Raw genomic sequence first — 22,814 nt, 5'->3', positions numbered from 1 at the left:
GTGATAGGCCGAACGTAAGTCATTGGTGGAGAACACGCAATATTGGGCAATCTGATTCACCACATCTGTGATCCGTGGGAGGGGGTACGCATCCAAAAGCATGAACCAGTTGATTGTCTGGCTGTAGTCAACCACCATCCGCGGCTTCTCCCTGTTTTTAACAACCACCACCTGGGCCCTCCAGGGACTTGATTTAGGTTCGATAATGCCCTCGTCCAGCAGTCTGCGCATCTCGCTTGTGATGAAAGCATCAACCATCACTGATGCAGCATGTTCACCCTTCACAGAACTATATTGCCGGCTTTTGGTGGCCACAAGCTTCTAGCCAGGGGTGAGGTTTGCGAACAGCGCTGGCGGAGCAACCCGGAGGGTGGAGAGGCTACAGGTGAGGCTTCGGGGTGTGGGGGCGGGTGGCTCGGGCTGCCACTGACAAGGAGGCTTCTGGGGTGGAGTGGTTACAAACAGAGAGTGGAGTGTGAGGTCTCCCAAAGTGCAAGGAAACGGTTCAGAATTGGTACTGAAAATCCAGTCCCAGCAATACAAGGGTGCAGAGTTGGGGAAGGACTAATAGTTTGAAGTCTATGAATGTGATGCCCTGGACTTTCAGGGTCAACACACAATACCCCTTTACCCGGTTGAGTGCGATCTGGTCATCAATGAAATCCTCTGGGCAGTGGGGAGAATAGCCAGTCCGCAACGGCGGGCCATGTCTGGGTGAATAAAACTGTCAGTTGACCCTGAGTCAAATAAGCAATTGGTAGGGTGTCCATGCACTTTAATCAGTTCCATTGCTTTTGTGTGGGGATAGGGGTAGTCTTGGTATAGGGTTACTGATGCAGTGACTTGTAATGGGGACAGTGGAGTCTTACATGATGACATCACGCAACATGTGCATGGTGATGTTATAGAAACAGTTGGGCCAGAGCAGTCAGCATCAAGGAGTTGGTGCTGCAGTCTGCTGAGGATGTTGGCCACCCAACGGTAAGTGCTGGGGGTTGCTGCTTGCTGTCGGCGGTGGGGCGGTCAGTCGCGCGGTCAAGGCGGTGGGTACTGGGTCGGTAGCTTCAGTCGTGGAGGTGTGACCCTGGTCAGCAGCATTTGTAGCAGCAGTGGGTACCGGGTCGGTAGCATCAGTCGTGGTGATGGGTACCTGGTCGGCTGCCTCGGTGGTGGCTGGTCCCCAGTCGCCAGAGTCAGTAGCGTTGGTAGCGGGTCCCTGGTCGGCAGCGGCGGCAGCCATTGAAGTCGGGGCTGGGGCCTGGTCGGACTTTGTTTCATGAGGGAGTGTGAAGCAGGCCAACGTCATTTCAGCGAGGGTGAGTTGTACCTTCCGCGCTCGGTGTCTGCCCTGTGACGTCAGGCGCTGGCTGCGTGGTGGAGCCCTCGCTCTCATTGGACAAGAGCTGTGAGGAAGAAATGTTTGAATGGGAGGGTGGAGGTTGGGCTTCACACAAGGCACTGTGTTTGATGATGGCCATTTTGGAGTGACAGCAAAGTGGCTGTTTTTAAGGCACTTCTGGCACCTGGCTTTTCTTGTCAGGCACTGGGACCTGCTATGCTTGTCCTTCCCACCAAAATAATACTTCGAGGTCTCATCGGGCAGCGTAGTAGCAGACGACAGGCCGTCAGTGTGCCGGGGGTTAGTAGGGTTGAAGGAGGGCATCCTACTCACATCAGAGTGTGGGGTCCAGCCCTGAGAGACACATCCATACTTAAGACCGCATCCTCCATTGGCTCTGCGATCCGGATCACATCCTCTAGGTTTTCTCCCCCGTGCTCTAGCTGGGGATCGGACCCCGATCACGTAGGCATCTTGAATGAGATCATCTGTGGTCTCCGCAGCAGTTCTGTCTGTGCAGGCACAGTCCCTGCCCAGTGCCCTTAGTGCTTGAATATAAGCCCTACAGGACTCACCGGGCTGTGGCCTCCTTGTCGCTAGTTTGTACCGAGCGTAGACCCTGTTCACTCGTCGTTCATAGAGCCCTTTCAGCACCTCATGGCTGCGGCGTAAGTGGTCGCATCCTGGATGATCTGGCAGACTCTCGAGGACACCATAGTCATCAATATTAGTAGTCGATGGCTGTCCTCTACCACGGCAGGGTCAGAGAGTTGTAAGTATAATTCGAAGCACCTCACCCAGTGCTTAAAGTCATTTGAGGCTGTAGACGACTGTGAGTCGATGTCGAGGCATTCCAGCTGTAGTATAAGCTCCATCCCTTTAAAACTTTCTAGTTAATAAAATTGAGTACGAAAAAAGAATCAAAGGCTTGTTGATCTAAATTAAGGCTTTTATTAACTAGAAAACTGGAGCATATCACATGTAGGTCGACCAGTCCAGAATGATCTGCTCTGACTAGGAGCAACCCTTTAAGACCTGCCAGTAGGCGTGGCTATGCTCTCAGCCAAACACAATCATCCTACACTACAATCTATACGTGTACACATTGGTGGTAGAATCTGTACTTCTTCTTTGGCTTGGCTTCGCGGACGAAGATTTATAGAGGGGGTAAATGTCCACGTCAGCTGCAGGCTCGTTTGTGGCTGACAAGTCCGATGCGGGACAGGCAGACACGGTTGCAGCGGTTGCAGGGGAAAATTGGTTGGTTGGGGTTGGGTGTTGGGTTTTTTCTCCTTTGTCTTTTGTCAGTGAGGTGGGCTCTGCGGTCTTCTTCAAAGGAGGTTGCTGCCCGCCAAACTGTGAGGCGCCAAGATGCACGGTTTGAGGCGATATCAGCCCACTGGCGGTGGTCAATGTGGCAGGCACCAAGAGATTTCTTTAGGCAGTCCTTGTACCTCTTCTTTGGTGCACCTCTGTCACGGTGGCCAGTGGAGAGCTCGCCATATAACACGATCTTGGGAAGGCGATGGTCCTCCATTCTGGAGACGTGACCCACCCAACGCAGCTGGATCTTCAGCAGCGTGGACTCGATGCTGTCGGCCTCTGCCATCTCGAGTACTTCGATGTTAGGGATGAAGGCGCTCCAATGAATGTTGAGGATGGAGCGGAGACAACGCTGGTGGAAGCGTTCTAGGAGCCGTAGGTGATGCCGGTAGAAGACCCATGATTCGGAGCCGAACAGGAGTGTGGGTATGACAACGGGTCTGTATACGCTTATCTTTGTGAGGTTTTTCAGTTGGTTGTTTTTCCAGACTCTTTTGTGTAGTCTTCCAAAGGCGCTATTTGGCTTGGCGAGTCTGTTGTCTATCTTGTTGTCGATCCTTGCATCTGATGAAATGGTGCAGCCGAGATAGGTAAACTGGTTGACCGTTTTGAGTTTTGTGTGCCCGATGGAGATGTGGGGGGGCTGGTAGTCATGGTGGGGAGCTGGCTGATGGAGGACCTCCGTTTTCTTCAGGCTGACTTCCAGGCCAAACATTTTGGCAGTTTCCGCAAAACAGGACGTCAAGTACTATCACATTCAGAAAGTACAAGACAACCCTGCCAAGCAAAATTCATCCACCAGACGACCAAGAGGAAACAAGAAGAAAGTTGACTAACATACAAGAGGAAATCGTCACTATTATAATAAACATGTACAAACACGACCAGAACTCTTCAGAGGGCAGCATGTGCATGTTCAAGAGCCAGTGTTAAAAACCTGGAGTCCAGCAAAGATTGTTAGAGAAGACGCCAAGGTCTTGACACAGAATCTGGCAGAAAGCTGAGATGAAACAGGACCCACATTCGCCCAACCCCAAATCTTACACAGACGGTGCCAGAAGCACCAGCAGCTTCTGAAATTCCATCGTTGATGACAATGAGGGAATGCGAGTAGAAACCCCAACCAACAACACCATAACAACTGAACAGCAAGCAACAGGAGAACTAAGGCAAACAACACCACCACCCACAATCATACTAACACCACTGAAGCAAACAGACGCAACAAGGTCTACAAAGTGGAGAAGCAACATCCTTCCACCAGCGTGATTCCGCTGAAAAGAATATAGAACTGCAATTGTGTAATTAGAATAAATAATTCTTATTGGCAATTGCAAGTAAAGAAGCAGTAACAATTTATTTTTAAGAAATTTAAAATCTTAATAATTCTTTTAATTTTAATTTTTTTTTAAAAGAAGGAGGTATGTTATATACGGAGGAAACTTGGGACTATTTTATGCTGGAGCATGAACACTGCAAGAATGTAAGAGCCACATCACACTTGAGTGCTACAGTGTATGAATACATGACTAGTACCTGATGTGAGTAAAGATTTGTGCTTCTAAACTAGGGGTTCCCAACCTTTTTTCCTCTGTACTCCTTCGGCATTTTTATAGGTTCCCGTGTACCCTTAAAAGTTAAGGATATAAAAAAGAACACGACATTGTGCAATCTGACTGCAGATTACAACACCATGTATTGTACAGTAGTGGTTATTCTCTCAGACCCAATATACCCCCTGAAAAGTGCAAATGTACCACTGGGGGTACATGTACCCCAGGATGGGAACCCCTGTTCTAAACTTACAAGCTTTTTGTAGTGTTTATTAAGACCTCCGATGGTACAACCGAGGACATAATAATGTGAGGACTCTCTCAGACATTGTTAATTTGAACTGAATTATTTCTTGTCACATGTCCTGAGATTCAATGCAAAGTCATCCTCCAGTACAGCAGATAGTGCAATAAAAAAACCAGAAGTGCAGGGTGAAGTGCTTCAGTAAGATGACTGCAGGATATAATGTTAGACAGACAAACTAACATATAAAGAAAAGTGCAGTTAAAACAGTGCAAGGACATTGAGTTTTACTAATGAAAGGCAGTTTGAAGTGTTTGATAACAGCAGGAAATAAACTGTTCTTGAATCTGGACATTTATGATTTCATGATCATGCATCTTCTGCCAGACAGGAGAGGGGAAGAAAAAAGTGTGACCAGGGTGGGATGAGTCCTTTACCTTGTTGGTAGCTTTCCTGAAGCAACAGGAGGGATAGACAGAATCAATGGAGGGAAGGCCAAGGAAATCAGAGAGAATGGGGAGCAACATGCAAACCGAACTTGCATAACAGGGCCAACCATGGTCTATAGAATGGTGAATTAGGATAGAGGGACCATATTACCTACCATTGCTTCTATTTCCGATATTATAATTCTGCAGCTGAGGTCATCAACGAGCCAAAGCACCTAATTGGCTGATTTTGTATTTAATTTGTGCATGTTTGAATTTGGTTGTGTCTAATGCTGGCACTCACATTTTGTTGACATCATTCTCCTTAAAAAAAATGAGAAATACTGACAGCTCCTTGCAGTTAACATGAAGGTGCCTATTGGTAGGAAGGGCTGTAGGAATTGTTGAGTTATGCAATGCTGTTTTTTTTTAACGTCAGCTTAAATTAGTGTGGAAAAGCACCCAAAAAATTACAAAGTCATTAGGACAAAATCATCAAAAAATTTGTCAATTCTGGGACTGCTTTTAACTCCAGCAGAATTATGAAATTGAAAACCATCAGAAGATTTTCAAACTTCACAGACTTGAGCAATCTCACTCATTTTTAGAAATACTGCTTGGCATCGCAGGTCCACAGCTGATGTTGAAAATCGCCTGGTTTCAATAATCAGCTTTATCATTTTGACTGAGTATAATGGAAATAATTTCAAGTTTAGCTGCTTGTAGCCCCTAAAAATAATTGCAAAGTGAATGAGCAATTTTAAAAATAAAGAACAGGAAATTATTCTTTCTTTGTCATGAACATATTGGAAATAAATGCGCACTTTAAATTTTTAGTGCAGGAGGGTGAAACTCAGGCCGAGTCCGTCAGCCTCATGTTGAAACCATCACTTCTATTTCTACTCACTTTTCAGCAGGTTCAAATTGACTTGGATGCACTCCGCAGTCACTGTATGACTCTTTGTTCCTTGCAGATCATTCTTTAAATAGAGTCTTGAGGCGCAATTAATGTTATATTTGATATGATGTTGTTTTCAGGAGTCACAGTCTGACTAGCAACTTCATCTTGGTTTTTGTTATTTTAGTGCATTGTCAAAGTGCTCTATTCAAATTAGCTCTGTACTATTTAAAACAATATCAATGGTAAACAAATGAACAAACTGCATAGAAAGAATCTGAACAGGAATATAAGAAAAATAGTGATGTGCTGGGAACAAAACCCCTGTGAAAAAAAAATCTACAGGACTGTCAATTAAATGTCACTTCTTGAGAGAAATAGTCACAGATAGTGAAGTATTTTTCTAAAAGAAAATCCTGTTATTAATTCGGAGGTACCCTCAGAAGTGAAAATACCCTGAATATTGTCAGATTTTTTTTAAAGAGCGATACATCCATCATATCCTTTTCCTTCTACATTGTCATAACATTATTTAACTAGCCTCAGCCAGTTAAACCATACATGAGCTAAAAATAGCAGAGATTATTTGTCAGATAATAGTTATTATAGGTTCATGCTGATTAATTCCCAGCTGCTGTGTAATTTACAGGCTAGCTATGAAAATAAATGATTTAGTTTTCCCATGATACATACCAGTATCCTTAGGATTGCCACATTTGGGCTTCACTGTCAGTTTCCATATTGCCACATTACCCAATGCAAAGGAAGATAAGAGTGTGAGTTTGCAGAGCACTGGCATGCATTGTTAGTAATTAGGTTCAAGGGGAGCATTTTTAACATTTGCTCAATTCAATCTTTTCACTCTTACTTGACTATGCATGACAGTGTGCCCGATTTTCAAAACACACTCCACACTGCTTGTAACCATGGAAACACTGCAGTACTATTGGCCCATGAAGCTGGAATGCCAGTAGGCAGTACTTGTAAAACATGGAAGGTATGCTTAGTCCAAAGTTGATGGTTTTCATCTAATTTTCAGTACTTTTGTAAATTAGCTGAGGTAGTGACAAAATAATGGCTTTGGGAATAGAAAAGCAAAGGTAAATCTGTCATGGCAGAATGCAATTCCTCAAGTGTGCTGAAGCAGAACATTCAAAGCAGTTCACTGGCAAACGAATCAACAATACAGCACTGTTGAACTGTTCATGGATTTTTTTTAGGCCCAAGATTTCAGCACTTCTTACTGTAGCCAATGTTTTTTACTTTCATTCACAAATGTTTCCTCAGCAGTCCTTTGAGACAGTAAAGGCGCTTACTGCCAATGTTAATCATATCATTCAGGTACTGCTTGATTGTTTTATCATTTAAAATCATTTTAGAATTAATATTGATAGAATAAGTAATTAGTATTTTGATCAGGTGTGATACTAATTTAACTACAGTACAAGTCTGATTATCCAAATTGGTCGAGATCCGGCCTATGTCAGATAAACAGTTTTTTTTCGAGAACTGGTCTGATGGCGACTAGCATCAACCACACGAGACAGAATGCAAGTAAAACGCTAGTTTTAATAGGCCAATATATACAGCTGGGCCTTGCCTCTGTGCAAGCCTAGGCCAGAATGAATGAGAATGAGCTGCAACCTGTTTATATATACAAGGGTGTAATAACATACCACCACATTCACACCCACCTTTAAAAAATAAATTGGCCTCCCTGCCACCCCCCACCCCCACTTCTTCTCCTTTCCATGTGTTCCTAAGTCCAGTATTTGTTGAGGTTTTCTTTTCCTCCTGGATCTTTGGGGTACTGTGGGGGGGGGGGGGGTGGGGGTGGGGGGGGGTGGAGGGTATTAAGGGTCGAGTCCTGACATTGGGCAGGAATATGCTGAGGGGGTGTAGGGCTTCCTGTTGGGGTACTGGTTGTTGGGGGTGCATGGTTTGGCAAGGCCCCATGGGGTGGTGTGACAATAGTCCGTCCTGGTGTCCGTCGTTCTTTGCGCTAGTCCGTAGGGGTCCACGATATTCCCGCGTCGTCCATGATTCCTTCCCGCTGATCCGTAGGGGTCGGCTCTCCTGTGTCGTCCACATGTCCGGCTGGTGCGAGGTCCCTGGTGGCCACCAAGTCTTCCCGTCCATCCCTGAATGCGACATATGCGTAGTGGGGGTTCGCATACCTTACTTCCTCTGGCTCCACCAGAGGGTCCGTTTTGTGGGACCTGCAGTGTTTCCAGAGGAGCACCAGTCCCGGTGTCATTAACCATCTAGGCAGCACTGTGCCTGTTGCGGTTTTCCTCGAGAAAGAAAACATACGGTCATGAGGTGTCGTCTTAGTGACAGTACACAACAGCGAGCGTATGGAGTGCAAGGCCTCTGGTAACACATCTTGCCACCTTGCCACTGGTAGGTCTTTTGCCTTTAAGGTCTTTTGCCTTTAAGGTCAGTAGGACTGTTTTCCAGATAGTGACATTTTTCCTTTCTACCTGTCCATTACCTCTGGGATTATAGCTTGTGGTGCGACTGGTGGCTATGCCTCTATCTCTCAGTTACTGCTGAATCTCAGCACTCATAAAGGCACCCCCCCTATCTGTGTGTATATAGCTGGCGTACCCACACAAACTGAAAATGGATTGCAGGCACTTGATTACCATGGCTGCAGATACATCAGGACACAGAATAGCAAAAGGGAAGCGTGAGTATTCGTCTATGGCATTAAGGAAATAGACCTTCCTGTCGTAGGAAGGGAGCGGGCCTTTAAAGTCGAGGCTGAAGTGCTTGAAAGGTCTTGTAGCTTTTATCAGCATGGCTTTATCCAGTCGATAAAACTGTGGTTTGCACTCCGCACAAGTAGGGCAGCTCCTGGGCTTACCGTCCGTAACTCCTCTACTGAAAATGGAAGATTTATGGCTCTTATGAAGTGGAACAGTCTAGTGACTCCCGGGTGGCTCTGCAGCTGGGACATGTGATTGAGGGCCGCATAGGTGCCCCTGGACAGTGCATCTGGGGGCTCGTTGAGCCTCCCTGGACGGTATAGAATGTCGTAACTATGTAGACAGTTCTATCCTCCAGCGCAGGATTTTATCATTTTTTATCTTCCCCCTGTTCTGGTTATCAAACATAAAAGCCACGGATCGTTGGTCCGTGACAAGGGTGAAGCGTTTACATGCCAGATAATGTTTCCAGTGCCTTACCGCTTCCACAATGGCTTGAGCCTCCTTCTCCACTGCCGAGTGTCTTACCTTGAGAAAGAAAATATATGGTCATGAGGTGTCGTCTTAATAACGATACACAACAGCGAGCATATGGAGTGAAAAAGGCTACCGGTCGCCCCTCCTGGTTCAGAGTGACAGCCAACGCTACATCTGAGGCATCGGTCTCTACCTGAAAACGAATTGTCTCACCTATGGATCGCAGGGTTGCTTTTGCAATCAGATTCCTAATCTCCGTAAAGGCTTTGATAGCTGCTGGGCTGAGAGGAAAAGCTGAGGTTTTTATGAGTGGGCGGGCCCTGTCAGCGTAGTTGGGGACCATTGTGCGTAATATGCAAAAAGTCCCAAACATCTCTTTAAGGTTTGCTGTGAGTGTGGGACTGGGAGGTCTAGAAGCGGGCGCATGCGGGCGGGTTCCGGGCTGATTTTCCTGTTCTGCACCATATAGCCCAGGATGGCCAGTTTCCTCGTGCGGAAGACACATTTATTCTTATTATACGTTAGATTGTGTTCCTCTGCTGCCTGAAAAAAACGTTGAAGGTTAGTGTCATGGTCAGTTTGCGAGTGGCCGCAAATCGTAACATTGTCCAGGTATGGGAACACCGCCTGGAGTTGGTACTCATCTACTATGCGGTCCATCTCCTGCTGGAACAGGGATACCCCATTGGTGATGCCAAAGGAGAGGCGGAGGAACTGATACAGCCTGCTGTCTGTCTCAAATGCCATGTATATGAGGTCACTCTCTCTAATGGGCAACTGGTGGTACACTGCCTTGAGGTCAATGGTAGAGAACACTTTATACTGAGCAACGCTGTTTACCATGTCTGCAATACGTGGTAGTGGGTAGGCATCCAGCTGTGTAAATTTGTTGATCATCTGACTGTAATCCACCACCATGCGTCGCTTCTCGCCTGACTTCACTACAATGACCTGTGCTCTCCAGGGGCTGGAGCTCTTTTCTATAATGCCCTCCTGCAGGAGTCTGCGGACTTCTGTTCTAATTAACTCTCTGTCCCTCAAGCTGTACCTCCTGCTCTTGGTGGCTACTGGGGTGCAGTTGGGAGTGAGGTGCGTGAATATTGGGGGGGGGGTGTTCTATATACAGTGTCGCCTATTCTCAAGGAGCAGTGGGGGGAGCAGCCTATTGTGTCCTATCGTGATGCTGGAAGTCCAGTGGACGGGAGCACAGAGGCGTGGGAGAACTAGAACCTTAAACTCTTCATACTCTGTGCCCTGTATTTCCAGGGTGACCCTGCAGAAATGTTTTACCTTAGCTACATGTCTGTTAGATGCTAATAAAATCTGGTGGTCACTCGGGTACGTGTTTAGAGCAAGGTGTTCTACCAGCCCCTGGTCTATGAAACTTTCCGTACTCCCGCTATCCATCAAGCAATTTACTGTTGACCCATTAACTTTAATACTAAAAGTAGCATCTGATAAATTGTGTGGACTCGTCTGATTCAAACACAGAGAGGCCCCCATGGCACGTCCTCTGTTCTGGTAGTACTCGGCATCCTGGTCGTAGTAGCACTCTGTATCGTAGTAATCCCCTGATAGTGATGTCCTCTGTATGGCATCCTTTGCTCAAGATGGCTGACAGCACATGGCACTCTGCTTCTGCCTGCCTGAGGAGGAAGAAGAACTTTCCCGCCTCTCATTTGCATGAGAAAGGGGTTTAGCGGGAGACTTGAGGCTTCTACTGACTTCCGCATAATGTCCTCTCCACACTTTGAACAGACCTTTTCCTTAGCCAGGCAGTGAGCTCTGGGGTGGGGGTGCTTGGGCTGTCCGCAAAAAGGGCACTTGGAGCGCTCCAGTGGGGCTGCAGCTGCTATATGCTGCCCTAGATCATTCATATTCCTCTCCCTGTGAGGGGCTACCGAGTCCAGCAGTGAGTACTCTTCTAGTTCTCTCCTAGAGTCCTCCAGAGCCTCTGCCTCTTCCAGCTTAACCATCCCCTTTTCCAGCAGCCTTTGTCTGATTTCTGTAGATCTGACACCAGCCACGATCATGTCCCTTACAAGATCATCTGCATACACTCGGGCTGATACTGCTTTAAAAGTATAGGCCCTTGCTAAGTTTTTCAGCGCCAGTATAAAATCTGTCACTGACTCCCCTGCTTGCAGTGACCTGATCATAAGCCGGTGAGTGTAGCTCACTGTGCCCTCTGTTATAGTGCCTCTGTAGGGTGTTCCTTGCCTCTTGGTACGATTTAGCGTCTTGTATAAGTGAGTACAGTTGATCCCCTAGCTGAGCTAACAGTAGCATTAGCATCTCCTCTTCAAACCCCACGTAATAAAAAAAAGTCTCTGCTATTGGCCGAAGTGCGTGCTTGCCCCAGGAGTTCTAGGATCCAGCTCCAGCCTGTCGGGCCTCAGCACTTGGCTAAACCTGAGCCTCTGATTTGGTGGCTAAGGGGGTGTGTACTGGGCCATATCCTGCGGAAACATGGGCATAGTTGGGAATAGTTGGGGGTGTCTCAGGGGTAGTAATCTGTCTCCGCAGTCCTGATGATAAATCATGATCGAGAGGGTGACTTGCTGTACGCCCTCCACTCGCGCTTGATGTGATCCTTGGTTATAAACCAGGAATCCATTGGTCCCAGTCTCGGTGAATTAGCTAACGGGCAGGGCCCTTAGCCTCTCTTTACCTGGTCCGGGATACTCTGTCCCTCTCGTAGTCCACTACGACCACCGGGTGAGTCCCTCTCTCTCCCGCAATTTCGATCCCGCAGCTCTCCGTCCTTTCTGTCCAGTCCATACTCGGCGGCACGTGCGCGGGATGCCGGGCCTCAGCGGAGTCGGGAGCATGGGCGAGGGCAGAAGCAACATCCATTCTGGATATATATTAGCCTTTTAAATTGATGATGATTAGCATCAACTACACGAGACAGAGAGCAAGTCAAACGCTAGTTTTAATAGGCTTGCCTCTGTGCAAGCCTAGGCCAGAATGAATGAGAATGAGCTGCAACCGGTATATATACACAAGGTCACCAGGTGGTGGCCCCTGGTGACCTAGTGGTGTAATGGGATTTCAGCACTTCTTACTGTAGCCAATGTTCTTTACTTTCCATATAACCATATAACCATATAACCATTAACGGAGCGGAAACAGGCCATGTTGGCCTTTCGAGTCCGCACCGGTTCACTGATTTTGTCCACCCTCTTCAGGCATTGGTCCCGATCTTTTTTATTTTAAAAAAATTGAAATAAAATTTAAACCTTTAAAAAATTTGTTATTAAAATATTGTGATTTGGCTTTTAACAGGATCAACTGGTCAGCGCTAAGAGCCAGATTTGCAGGGCCAAAGCCCTGATATGAAATTAATTTTTAACTCTATCTTTCTTTGGCTTGGCTTCGTGGACGAAGATTTATGGAGGGGATAAATGTCCACGTCAACTGCAGGCTCGTTTGTGGCTGACAAGTCCGATGCGGGACAGGCAGACACGGTTGCAGCGGTTGCAGGGGAAAATTGGTTGGTTGGGGTTGGGTGTTGGATTTTTCCTCCTTTGCCTTTTGTCAGTGAGGTGGGCTCTGCGGTCTTCTTCAAAGGAGGTTGCTGCCCGCCAAACTGTGAGGCGCCAAGATGCACGGTTTGAGGCGATATCAGCCCACTGGCAGTGGTCAATGTGGCAGGCACCAAGAGATTTCTTTAGGCAGTCCTTGTACCTCTTCTTTGGTGCACCTCTGTCACAGTGGCCAGTGGAGAGCTCGCCATATAACATGATCTTGGGAAGGCGATGGTCCTCCATTCTGGAGACGTGACCCACCCAGCGCAGCTGGATCTTCAGCAGCGTGGACATGATGCTGTCGACCTCTGCCATCTCGAGTACTTCGACGTTAGGGATGAAAGTGCTCCAATGAATGTTGAGGATGGAGCAGAGACAACGCTGGTGGAAGCGTTCTAGGAGCCGTAGGTGATGCCGGTAGAGGATCCATGATTCGGAGCCGAACAGGAGTGTGGGTATGACAACGGCTCTGTATACGCTTATCTTTGTGAGATTTTTCAGTTGGTTGTTTTTCCAGACTCTTTTGTGCTTTAATAAAACAGGCATAATCATAGATACAATTAAAATGAGTCTAATTCTTTTCTTAACCACTCCAGATTGATTCACAAATGTTGTTTCCTCAGCAGTCCTTTGAGATAGTAAAGGCACTTACTGCCAATGTTAATCATATCATTCAGATACTGCTTGATTGTTTTATCATTTAAATTCATAATTTTAGAATTGATATTAATAGAATGAGTAATTAAAATTTTGATCAGGTGTGATACTGTGAGAAACAGAAGTACCTTCACAGAATTTGCTCGAGACAAAAATTAAGAACAAAGAACATTTATTATACAACAATGCAAAGTTGGGTGCTTCCCCTTACCCTGGGAATACACACATACACTGGGGCTCACCCAACTTTTATACAGTTGATTTCAGTATAGAAGTACCCTCCCCCTTACATTCTTCTGCCTCCTGGATGAGTTTGGCATGAGGCAATCCTGTCTGCCTACGTGCTGTTTCTGTGAACTTGGAGGACCAGGGGGTATCCTGTCAGTGTCCCATCATGTCATTGTCCTTATTTTGACCTTATTCACAAACCTGCCTTTGTTCTAATTCACACCTTCCCGACTCTCAGGGCTACAACCTTCTTATATTGCCGAACTTGCTAATTCTGTCTAAGGTTAGAAGACCCTTATCTTATCCAAACTAACTTTACCCTACATTCTACCAACTGAAAAACCTCACAAAGATAAGCGTATACAGAGCCGTTGTCATACCCACACTCCTGTTCGGCTCCGAATCATGGGTCCTCTACCGGCATCACCTACGGCTCCTAGAACGCTTCCACCAGCGTTGTCTCCGCTCCATCCTCAACATCCATTGGAGCGCTTTCATCCCTAACGTCGAAGTACTCGAGATGGCAGAGGTCGACAGCATCGAGTCCATGCTGCTGAAGATCCAGCTGCGCTGGGTGGGTCATGTCTCCAGAATGGATGACCATCGCCTTCCCAAGATCGTGTTATATGGCGAGCTCTCCACTGGCCACCGTGACAGAGGTGCACCAAAGAAAAGGTACAAGGACTGCCTAAAGAAATCTCTTGGTGCCTGCCACATTGACCACCGCCAGTGGGCTGATATCGCCTCAAACCGTGCATCTTGGCGCCTCACAGTTTGGCGGGCAGCAACCTCCTTTGAAGAAGACCACAGAGCCCACCTCACTGACAAAAGGCAAAGGAGGAAAAACCCAACACCCAACCCCAACCAACCAATTTTCCCCTGCAGCCGCTCCAACCGTGTCTGCCTGTCCCGCATCGGACTTGTCAGCCACAAACGAGCCTGCAGCTGACGTGGACTTTTACCCCCTCCATAAATCTTCGTCCGCGAAGCCAAGCCAAAGATATCTATTATCTATCCTTATCTTATTCATACTGGCTTTATTTATTACACATAGATCTATACTAGTTTCCTCATCTTCATATTTTTATATCAGTTTTACTTATCTCTCACAATACTAATTCAACTACAGTAAAAGTCTGATTATCCAGGCCTATGTCAGATAAAGTTGTAGGGTATAAATTATGTAGAACTTAGAACATTACTGCATTCCAGGTACCCCTCCTTCGGTGTAAAAAACCTCACCTTTCATGTCTCCCCCTAAACTTTCTTCCACTCACCTTAATCAGATATCCTCTGGTATTTGCTTTTGTCACCCCAGGAAAAAAAGTTCTGGCTGCTGTCTTTCTTATCTATGCCTCTCATAACCTTGTATATCCTTTTAGATCGCCTTTTATCCTTTGATATGTTTGTGATGGAGAATGTCCTCCTTTAACTTCTAATTTTTTTTTGGCATGAGTTTTCTGCCAGAAAAATCAGGTTCTCAAATACCAAGATACTCAAGTTTTCCCAGTTCAGCATTATCATCCAAAGGATTCTCTCCAAGGTCTCCATCATTTGCCATTTTTGACATTCTTTACAGTTCATATTTTAATAGCTTCACCATTGGCAACTGGTCATTATTTATTTTTTCCGATGGATAATTTGTTGGGCACACATGCACTGAAAATAACTGCTCACAATCGTATAGAGGAACTATATATCAGTAGTTTCAGTAACCTTTTATTTTAATTGGTAAATTATGCTTCTTTTGGCTAACTACTGTTCCCATCCCCAATTTTAATTGCATACTTATGTTGAAGCAATAGATACATTATGACTCAGAATTTTAGCTCCATTAAAAGATCTGCTATTGATCTGAAATGGCTTGAGACTGAATGCAATTTATATATTTCCAATTCACATAATAAAATTGAATAAACAAATAAACGGAAGTACCTTCATTCATTTATTCAATGAGAGCATGCTTGAATGCTAAAAGTATAATCTGTCCCCATAAGTACAAAACATTGGAGTAAGGGACATAATCATAAATTCAGTCCTGTTAAATTACTAGTAAAGATGGGAACAAAGCCGATCATAGTAAAAGATGTTTGAGGTAGTTAAAGATTAAAACAACAATGTACAGTGATACCCATGGTTAATATGTTCCAAATAAGTTCAGTGTTATGGAAAACCACACTGTTCAAAGCATTATTATGATGTCCTTTAATGTAATATGTTCCAATTCTATTATTATTTATTCATTTACCTAGAACTCTTCCGTAAAATGTGGATAAATTATTTAAAAGGGATATATAAAACTGAAAAATGACAATGAACATTATAATGGTAAAAATCTGTTATTGGCAATACGTGAACATCGTTGATTTTTCCAATAAATGTTAATCATTCCTCTAGGTGAATTATTTTGTTGGCTCTTCAGTCGGAAATCTTGCAGCTGGATCACTATCAGAACTCACAGATTCACCTGTAATTCACATATTTTTGAGGCCCACGTGTTTTTTGAAGTTGTAAAGCCAACCACGAATTGTTGAAAAAGTTTCCCCTTCATTTCCATTTTCTTCATTTTCTTTTAATGTCCAATAGAGGCTTGTCGCTTTAGCTTGAATTGTCATTTAATTAATGGAATTCTTTTCTGGTTGCAATCGAGATCATTAAAAGGCATTCCATATTTTCCAATGCAGAACTTCTATGTCTAAGAATCACTTTAGTCATACAAGATGCTGTTGCCATTCTATGTTCTTTAATTTTATCTTTATTCTTGATTAGAATTCAAATAGACAATTCATTCATGCCTTTAGCAAATGATGTGCCATTTTCACATTGCTTAACAATTTCCAGTTCTTTTCCAACATTAGCCATTTACGTTTATTACGTGTTTAACTTTCACCCCATTTCCTTTTTCCACTAATATTGTTTGCAAGGGTTCACTTTTATACGACACAATTAAAATATTATAGAACAACCATGGCCTTCCCGCTCAGAATCTAGAGTGATACTAAAACAAGTTAAGCAATAATGAAGTTGAATGAATGCAGCTGAGCGGCGAGCATTGTTACTGACACGTTCAATTATTGCACCACTGTTGGTAACGCAATCTCAATAAAATTGAACAATTTTTGGTTATTACTATAATAAAATTATAAACCATGTTATATTAAAACCCATGCTGTTCAAAACTGTGTTATACAAGGTATCCCTGTATTGAATCAAATCTGGAATTTAGCTTAAGAATAATAGTAGATGTGGATTTTCAAGATCACTTAAAAGAGTACTTGAAACTTTGGCACAATGCACAAAATTCAAGGGCAGTCTGCTAATTAAATGATTTTAGTTTTATTGTTTCTAAAGCTCATACCAGTGAGCACATTGCAAAGTAATACTAATTAAGATTTTGGAATGTTTCACCTGATTTTCACATAATGAAAAAAATTATTGTGAGCAGAACCTCCACACACATATCTGCTTTCATTATTTTTATTTTCTTATGAAAAAATATTTTTAAAAGAATATGGATCATTATATTTCAAAGTTTCAATGCCTGTGTTTTTAAGTAGATAATGAACATTATAATGGTAACAATCTGTTCTTGTCCTTCTGTTAAGGAAAATCGGAAGTTCAGAAGACCAAAGGACCTCTGTGGCAAATATAAATTTCAACAAAGAAAATGGTTGACAGGGTCAATCACCTCCCCTACTTCTATGGCAGTATTACGCGAGATGAAGCAGAGAGTTTCCTGAAGCAGGCTGGAATGGCTGATGGCCTTTATCTTTTACGTCAGAGCCGTAACTACCTTGGGGGCTTTGCCTTATCTGTGGCATATGATAATAAGTGCCATCACTATACAATTGAAAAAAAAATAAGTGGAGATTATCTCATAGCTGGAGGAAAGTCCCACAAAAGCCCTGTGGATATTTGTGAGTACCATGCTGAAGAGACTGATGGCCTCGTCTGTCTTCTGAAAAAACCATGTAATCGACCAAGTGGTATTCAACCAAAAAGTGGCCCATTTGAAGATCTGAAAGACCATCTGGTCCGAGAATATGTTCAACAAACATGGAATTTGCAGGTAGCAAAAATTTCTTCTTGGAACATTTGTTTGTGTGTGTGTGGTGTGCGTCCATGTATTTGGTCTTAGCTATGTAAGTAAGAGTAAACCAGAAGTATTACCTCAGAATGTTTCTTTTTATATAGACAGGAAAGAGGTCAAAGGTAAATCAAAATAAAGGAAAACCAGATTCAAAGATCATAATGTGAGATGATTGACAGATTAATTTGATTGAGCAACACAGATAAAATGGATATTACAAATCTATTCTGTACAACAGATGTTTTTGTTAAGTCTGTTTTATAACAAGTTATTCATTCAGATTTTACTGCCAGAATTTTTGGTGAGTCAATTCACACGCCATTATTAATGATAGCATTGTCTGGCACCATAGAGTGTTGATGAAATACTCCATGTGAATCATTGCAAGTTGTTAAATGATTTGTTCCATTTCTGCACTCGCCCTGCTAAATTACATATTACAAATGACACAAATGACCTTGGAACTAATACAATAAAGTCATGAAGAGATAGCAATGGCACTGGTACATATGTATCAGAGTTCATTAGAAAGCAGAATAAAACCAGAGGATTGGAGAACAATGTGAGTCCAGGGAATTCTCACTTTTATACATCTGCTGAGAAGCAGAAAATTTGCACAAATTTTGGGGACAGCCAATAAATGCTAATAATGACTACAACATGAGAATGAATTAAGGAGGCATTTCCACTTTCTTAATAATATCAGGAAATAAAAATAAATCTTCATTGTTTAGGTTTTATTGCATTCCTAATAGACTTTGTACTTCGGGGGAATCTTGGATATGTAAAGATTCAGATTGGGCCCTCTCCAACCAGATGGAATTAACATCTTCTCCAGTTTCTGTTAGCCTACTCCCTGTTCTCCATCTCTTCCCGATCTCTCTATACCCAACTTTCCACCCCCTTCCTTTCCCTCTCCATTCACAGAGCATTCTCCCTCCCCCATTTGCTGGTATCTCCTCCCTCCCTTATTCTCCTATACCCTGTTGCCTGTGGGACTGTGCTCCTCCTCCTTCCCCTCCCCCTCACCATTTTGCTCATACCTTGATAAACATTGGTTATGTATCTTTATCTTTGTGATATAAAGGACATTGTTTGACCTGAGTTTCTCCAGCATTGCATTATTACCTCAAATTAGCAGTGTTGAGTATGATTTCAGCAGTATAATTCCTTATCTATATATTAATGTAAAAATAAATAAAACATAAAACTTTATGGTTTGTAATAAATAGTCCCAACAAGCAGCTTGATGGGATATAAATTTTATCATTAACTATGCATTCACAAAATAATAGATGAAAGTTGCATTATTCATTCAATCAAATTGCACCAGCAATAATGATGAGTTGCACAAAACAATGAGAGACGAGGTGGAAAACCTTGTGATATGGTATGAGAGTAACAACCTGAGTCTCATCATGGACAAGATGAAGGAGATGATCGTGGACTTCAGGAGGACTAAGAACAGCCACTAAACCACTACACATCAACAACTCTATTGTGGAGAGCACCAAGTTTCTTGGAGTTCACTTAACTAATGGCCCTATCGTGGTCACTCAACATCTCTTCACTTGACAGGAAGGTGCAGCACTTCCTGAGAAGACTGAAGTGTGCAAAGCTACTGGCCACCATGATGTCAGTCTTCTACAGGAGCTCTATTGAGAGCGCTTTGGCCAGTGGCATTACAGTGTGGTATGGTGGCTGCAGTGAAATGAATCAGAAGTCAATCCACAGGACCATATAAACATTTTAAATATTTAACATTTTTCATTCTTCATAAGCGGGGCAGAGAGGATCACTAGAGACAACCTCACCCCATCGATGGGTTCCACTGGGATTGTTGCCTGAAGAGGGCACAGAAATCATTGGAGACCCCTTTCAACCTGCACACAGCATCTTTCAGCTGCTGTTGTTGGTAAAAAGATACAAGAGCCAGCACCACCAGGCTGAGGAACAGCTTCTTCCCACAGGCAGTGAGAATTCTGAACGTCCAAAAGAACTGCTCACACTAACCATCCAAGACTCTCATATTCAGAAAAATAATATTGATCTATTTATTTGTATAGATGAATACCTGTCCTGCAAAGTATTGTTTGTCTGTATGTGTGTTATATCTGGTTGTGTGTCTGTGTGTTTTGTACTGAGGACTGGAGAATGCTGTTTTGATGGGTTGTACTTGTACAATCAGATGACAATAAATTTTGCCTTGACTTGACTTGATAAACTCAATTCACTTGTCAGAAAAGATTATGTTATTTATCACTCCACAGGATTTTCAATTTTTTTGACTATTGTAGGAATATCAGCTGTAATGCTACAAGTGCAATTGGTTATCCTTGTCAGAAATTAGAGCTTATTTGTAACTATCTGCATATAATATGATTGAAAACCCACCAGGTGGATTGATGTTGAGGGACTGAACATTCGATTTCAAGTGTTTTTTTTTATTTTAAACTTTTAAAATGGATTGAAATTAGATATCAGTGTACAAAACTCCTAAAATCCAGACTGCTCAGGGATTGAATAGACCTGGATTCTCAGATTTTCTGGATTCTCAGGCTGTACTTTTAAAATTCAAATTTAAGGAGGAATAAAGAAGAGATGAACAGATAAATTTTGATCGTTTATTCATTCACAAATACAACATGCTTCATTTATGAACACAAGCAGTTTTAAAGAAAAATAAAGTCAACACTTCACAAAAATGTAAACTTTTTTCATTGCAAAAACAAGCATGCAATGCTTTAAATTGTTTTTAAAAATGAACATTGGAAAAGAAAAATACAGCATACAAATGAATTTCTTTGTGATAAGATTACCTATATTAAGCATGGTTGCTTGCTGCCACGGTGCATCTGTGGCAATTACGCATACATGCATATATGCAAAAGACCGCTAAACCTAAAAGGTTTGAGAGTCTGGATTCTCAGCTGATCTGGATTTCTGGCATCCATATTTTTTGATTTCTGCTGTACATATAAAACAACATTCTAATTTCTTTACCCAGGGGGATGCTCTTGAACAGGCAATCATAAGTCAAAAGCCACAACTGGAGAAACTTATTGCAACAACAGCCCATGAACGAATGCCATGGTTCCATGGGAAGAGATCCCGAGATGAAGCGGAGCGCTGCATGCTCAGAGGATCACGTACAAATGGAACATTTTTGTGAGTAAAATAATTGAAAGTTTCTATACATTTATTGAAATATTCATTAGGCATTTTCCATCTTTGTGATGTGAATTAAGTTCTATTTCAAGATTTTTATCATCCAGTTGTATGAGAACAACCCAATGGAACAGTGTTCTTCAGTCCTTGATGCAACACACTGCAAACACATATGCAGACATAACACACATGTAGACATAACACAAACATAACCAAACAATAGATCTGCCAAGTTTGTAGATGCACATATTAAAATATATAAACCTTATTACGAAATAAATAGTTGAGTCACAGAGGGTTTGTATCAGTCATTCAGCAGTTTCACTGCCTGTAGGAAGAAACTGTTTCTCAGTCTAGTGATTCTGGCTCTGATACTCCAAATGTCAGCATCTTTCAGTTAGATAGTCCCATCGAGAAGGAGATGTTTTGTGTCTAGGATAGCTCACTTGTTAAGTGGACTCTGAAGAACTTTGTGCTTTCTACTTTCTCCCCCACAACCAAGCTATTAATGTGTAGTGGAGGATCCTGGTCCTCCTGAAGTCCACAATCATGTCCTTTGTCTTGCCTACATTGGGACTCGGATAGTTATTCTTGCACCATTTCACGAGATTTCCAACCTCTTCACTGATGTTGTTGATGAGGCTAATGACGGTTGTGCCATCTGAAAACTTGATGACTCTGATGGAGCTGGATCTGGTGATGCAGTCTTGGGTCAGTAGGGTGAATAAGCCCTGAGGTGTGCCAGTACTTGTGTGGGGGCCCTTGATGTAATGCTGCCAACCTGGACAGACTGTGGTCTTTCCGTTGAGAATTTCAGAATCCAGTTACAGTGAGGAGTATTGAGTCCTAGTGAGGCCAGCTTCTCCACTTGCCTCTGGGGTATGATTATATTAAACATCAAGTTGAAGTCAATAAACAGCAACTTGGCATATGAGACATCATTCTCCAGATGGACAGGATGGAGTGGAGGGACAAAACTACAGCATCATTAGTGGAATGATTCTATCTGTAGGTGTATTGAAATGTCTCTGAGAAGTGTGCTTTGATGAATTCAATCACCAGATGCTCAAAGCAATTCATAAAGATGAAGGCCAGTACCATTGGGCAATAGTAATTGAGACCTGTTACTGTGGCACTTTTTGGTAAAGGGATAATGGCGATTGTCTTGAAACCTGCAGGGCAATGGACTGCTGCAGTGATACGTTGAAGATGCCCATAAGGTCCTCCGACTTTCAACACGGTCCTTCGGTACCAGACTGGATATGTTGTCTGGTTTTGCCATCTTTTGTGGGTTCACCTTGGATAGGGTTCCCCTCACCTTGGCTGTGGCAAATTCATTCAGTTTGAAATGATTTCTCAGTTAACTATATGTAGTTGCCAAAAGCAGATCAATAACTTATAATAATATCCTACTTGATCAGTGATTAGCTCCAGTTGCTGCAACCAATATATTGATGGTGTTTTTGCCATCCTAAAATAGAACTTACAAAGCTGTGAAAGAGGTTCTCTCCAACCATATTTTTTTTTTCTTTTTCAATCTTTTTATTATTATTATAATTTATAAACACATACAGTTCAAAGAGATATAAAAAATACATAGTAAGTAATGAATTAAAACCATATTTTAATTGTGAAATCTGCATAAGGCACTGTCTGTTCTTACTTTATCATTGGGGAGGGTTAAAGTGCACTATTGATGAGATGGAGACTTGAGGTACTCTGGAATTTACTTTCCTTCATCTGTACTGTGTTCTGCCAGGATGCTCTGTACTGTGATTGTCCTTTTAAACCTAGCCAAGGTTTAACTATTGCTCCAGCATTGGGCAAGGGAGATGTCCTCTACTGGGATATCTCTATCGAATCTGGCCATAGATGATACACTGCAGCTCCAGCACTGGGCCAGAGAGATGCCATATACTGGGGTTGCCCTATTGGACTTGGCCAAGGATGATACACTGCAGCTCTAGTACTGGGCCAGAGAGATGCCCTATACTGGGGTTACCCTATTGTACCTGGCCAAGGGTGATACACAGCAGCTCCAGCACTGGGCCAGAGAGATGCCCTACACTGGGGCATCACCTACCACCCTACTAGTCTCCACATCTAACACATTATCCTCCAGAATTTCGAGCACTTACAACAGGATCCCATTACCAGACACATCTTCC

The 22,814-nt window shown here is 43.2% G+C and overlaps 1 protein-coding gene across 5 annotated transcripts in view; it reads left to right on the top strand.

The window, feature by feature from the left end:
- The window catches only part of syk (spleen tyrosine kinase), a 142,520-nt gene that overhangs the window by 61,335 nt on the left and 58,371 nt on the right, over window positions 1–22,814 (top strand). For all 5 annotated transcript variants that reach the window (XM_069928404.1, XM_069928397.1, XM_069928370.1 and 2 more), the window contains 2 exons: window positions 16,994–17,457; window positions 20,486–20,646. In XM_069928404.1, coding sequence (XP_069784505.1) covers window positions 17,056–17,457; window positions 20,486–20,646 — 563 coding nt within the window. In that variant the 5' untranslated portion in view covers window positions 16,994–17,055. The remainder of the gene's footprint in view (window positions 1–16,993; window positions 17,458–20,485; window positions 20,647–22,814) is intronic.

This window comes from Narcine bancroftii, chromosome 1, assembly GCF_036971445.1.
Source record: "Narcine bancroftii isolate sNarBan1 chromosome 1, sNarBan1.hap1, whole genome shotgun sequence".
NCBI classification, from domain to species: domain Eukaryota; kingdom Metazoa; phylum Chordata; class Chondrichthyes; order Torpediniformes; family Narcinidae; genus Narcine; species Narcine bancroftii.
Note: the sequence above shows the minus strand (reverse complement) of the source record. Positions and strands in the feature narration are given on the sequence as shown.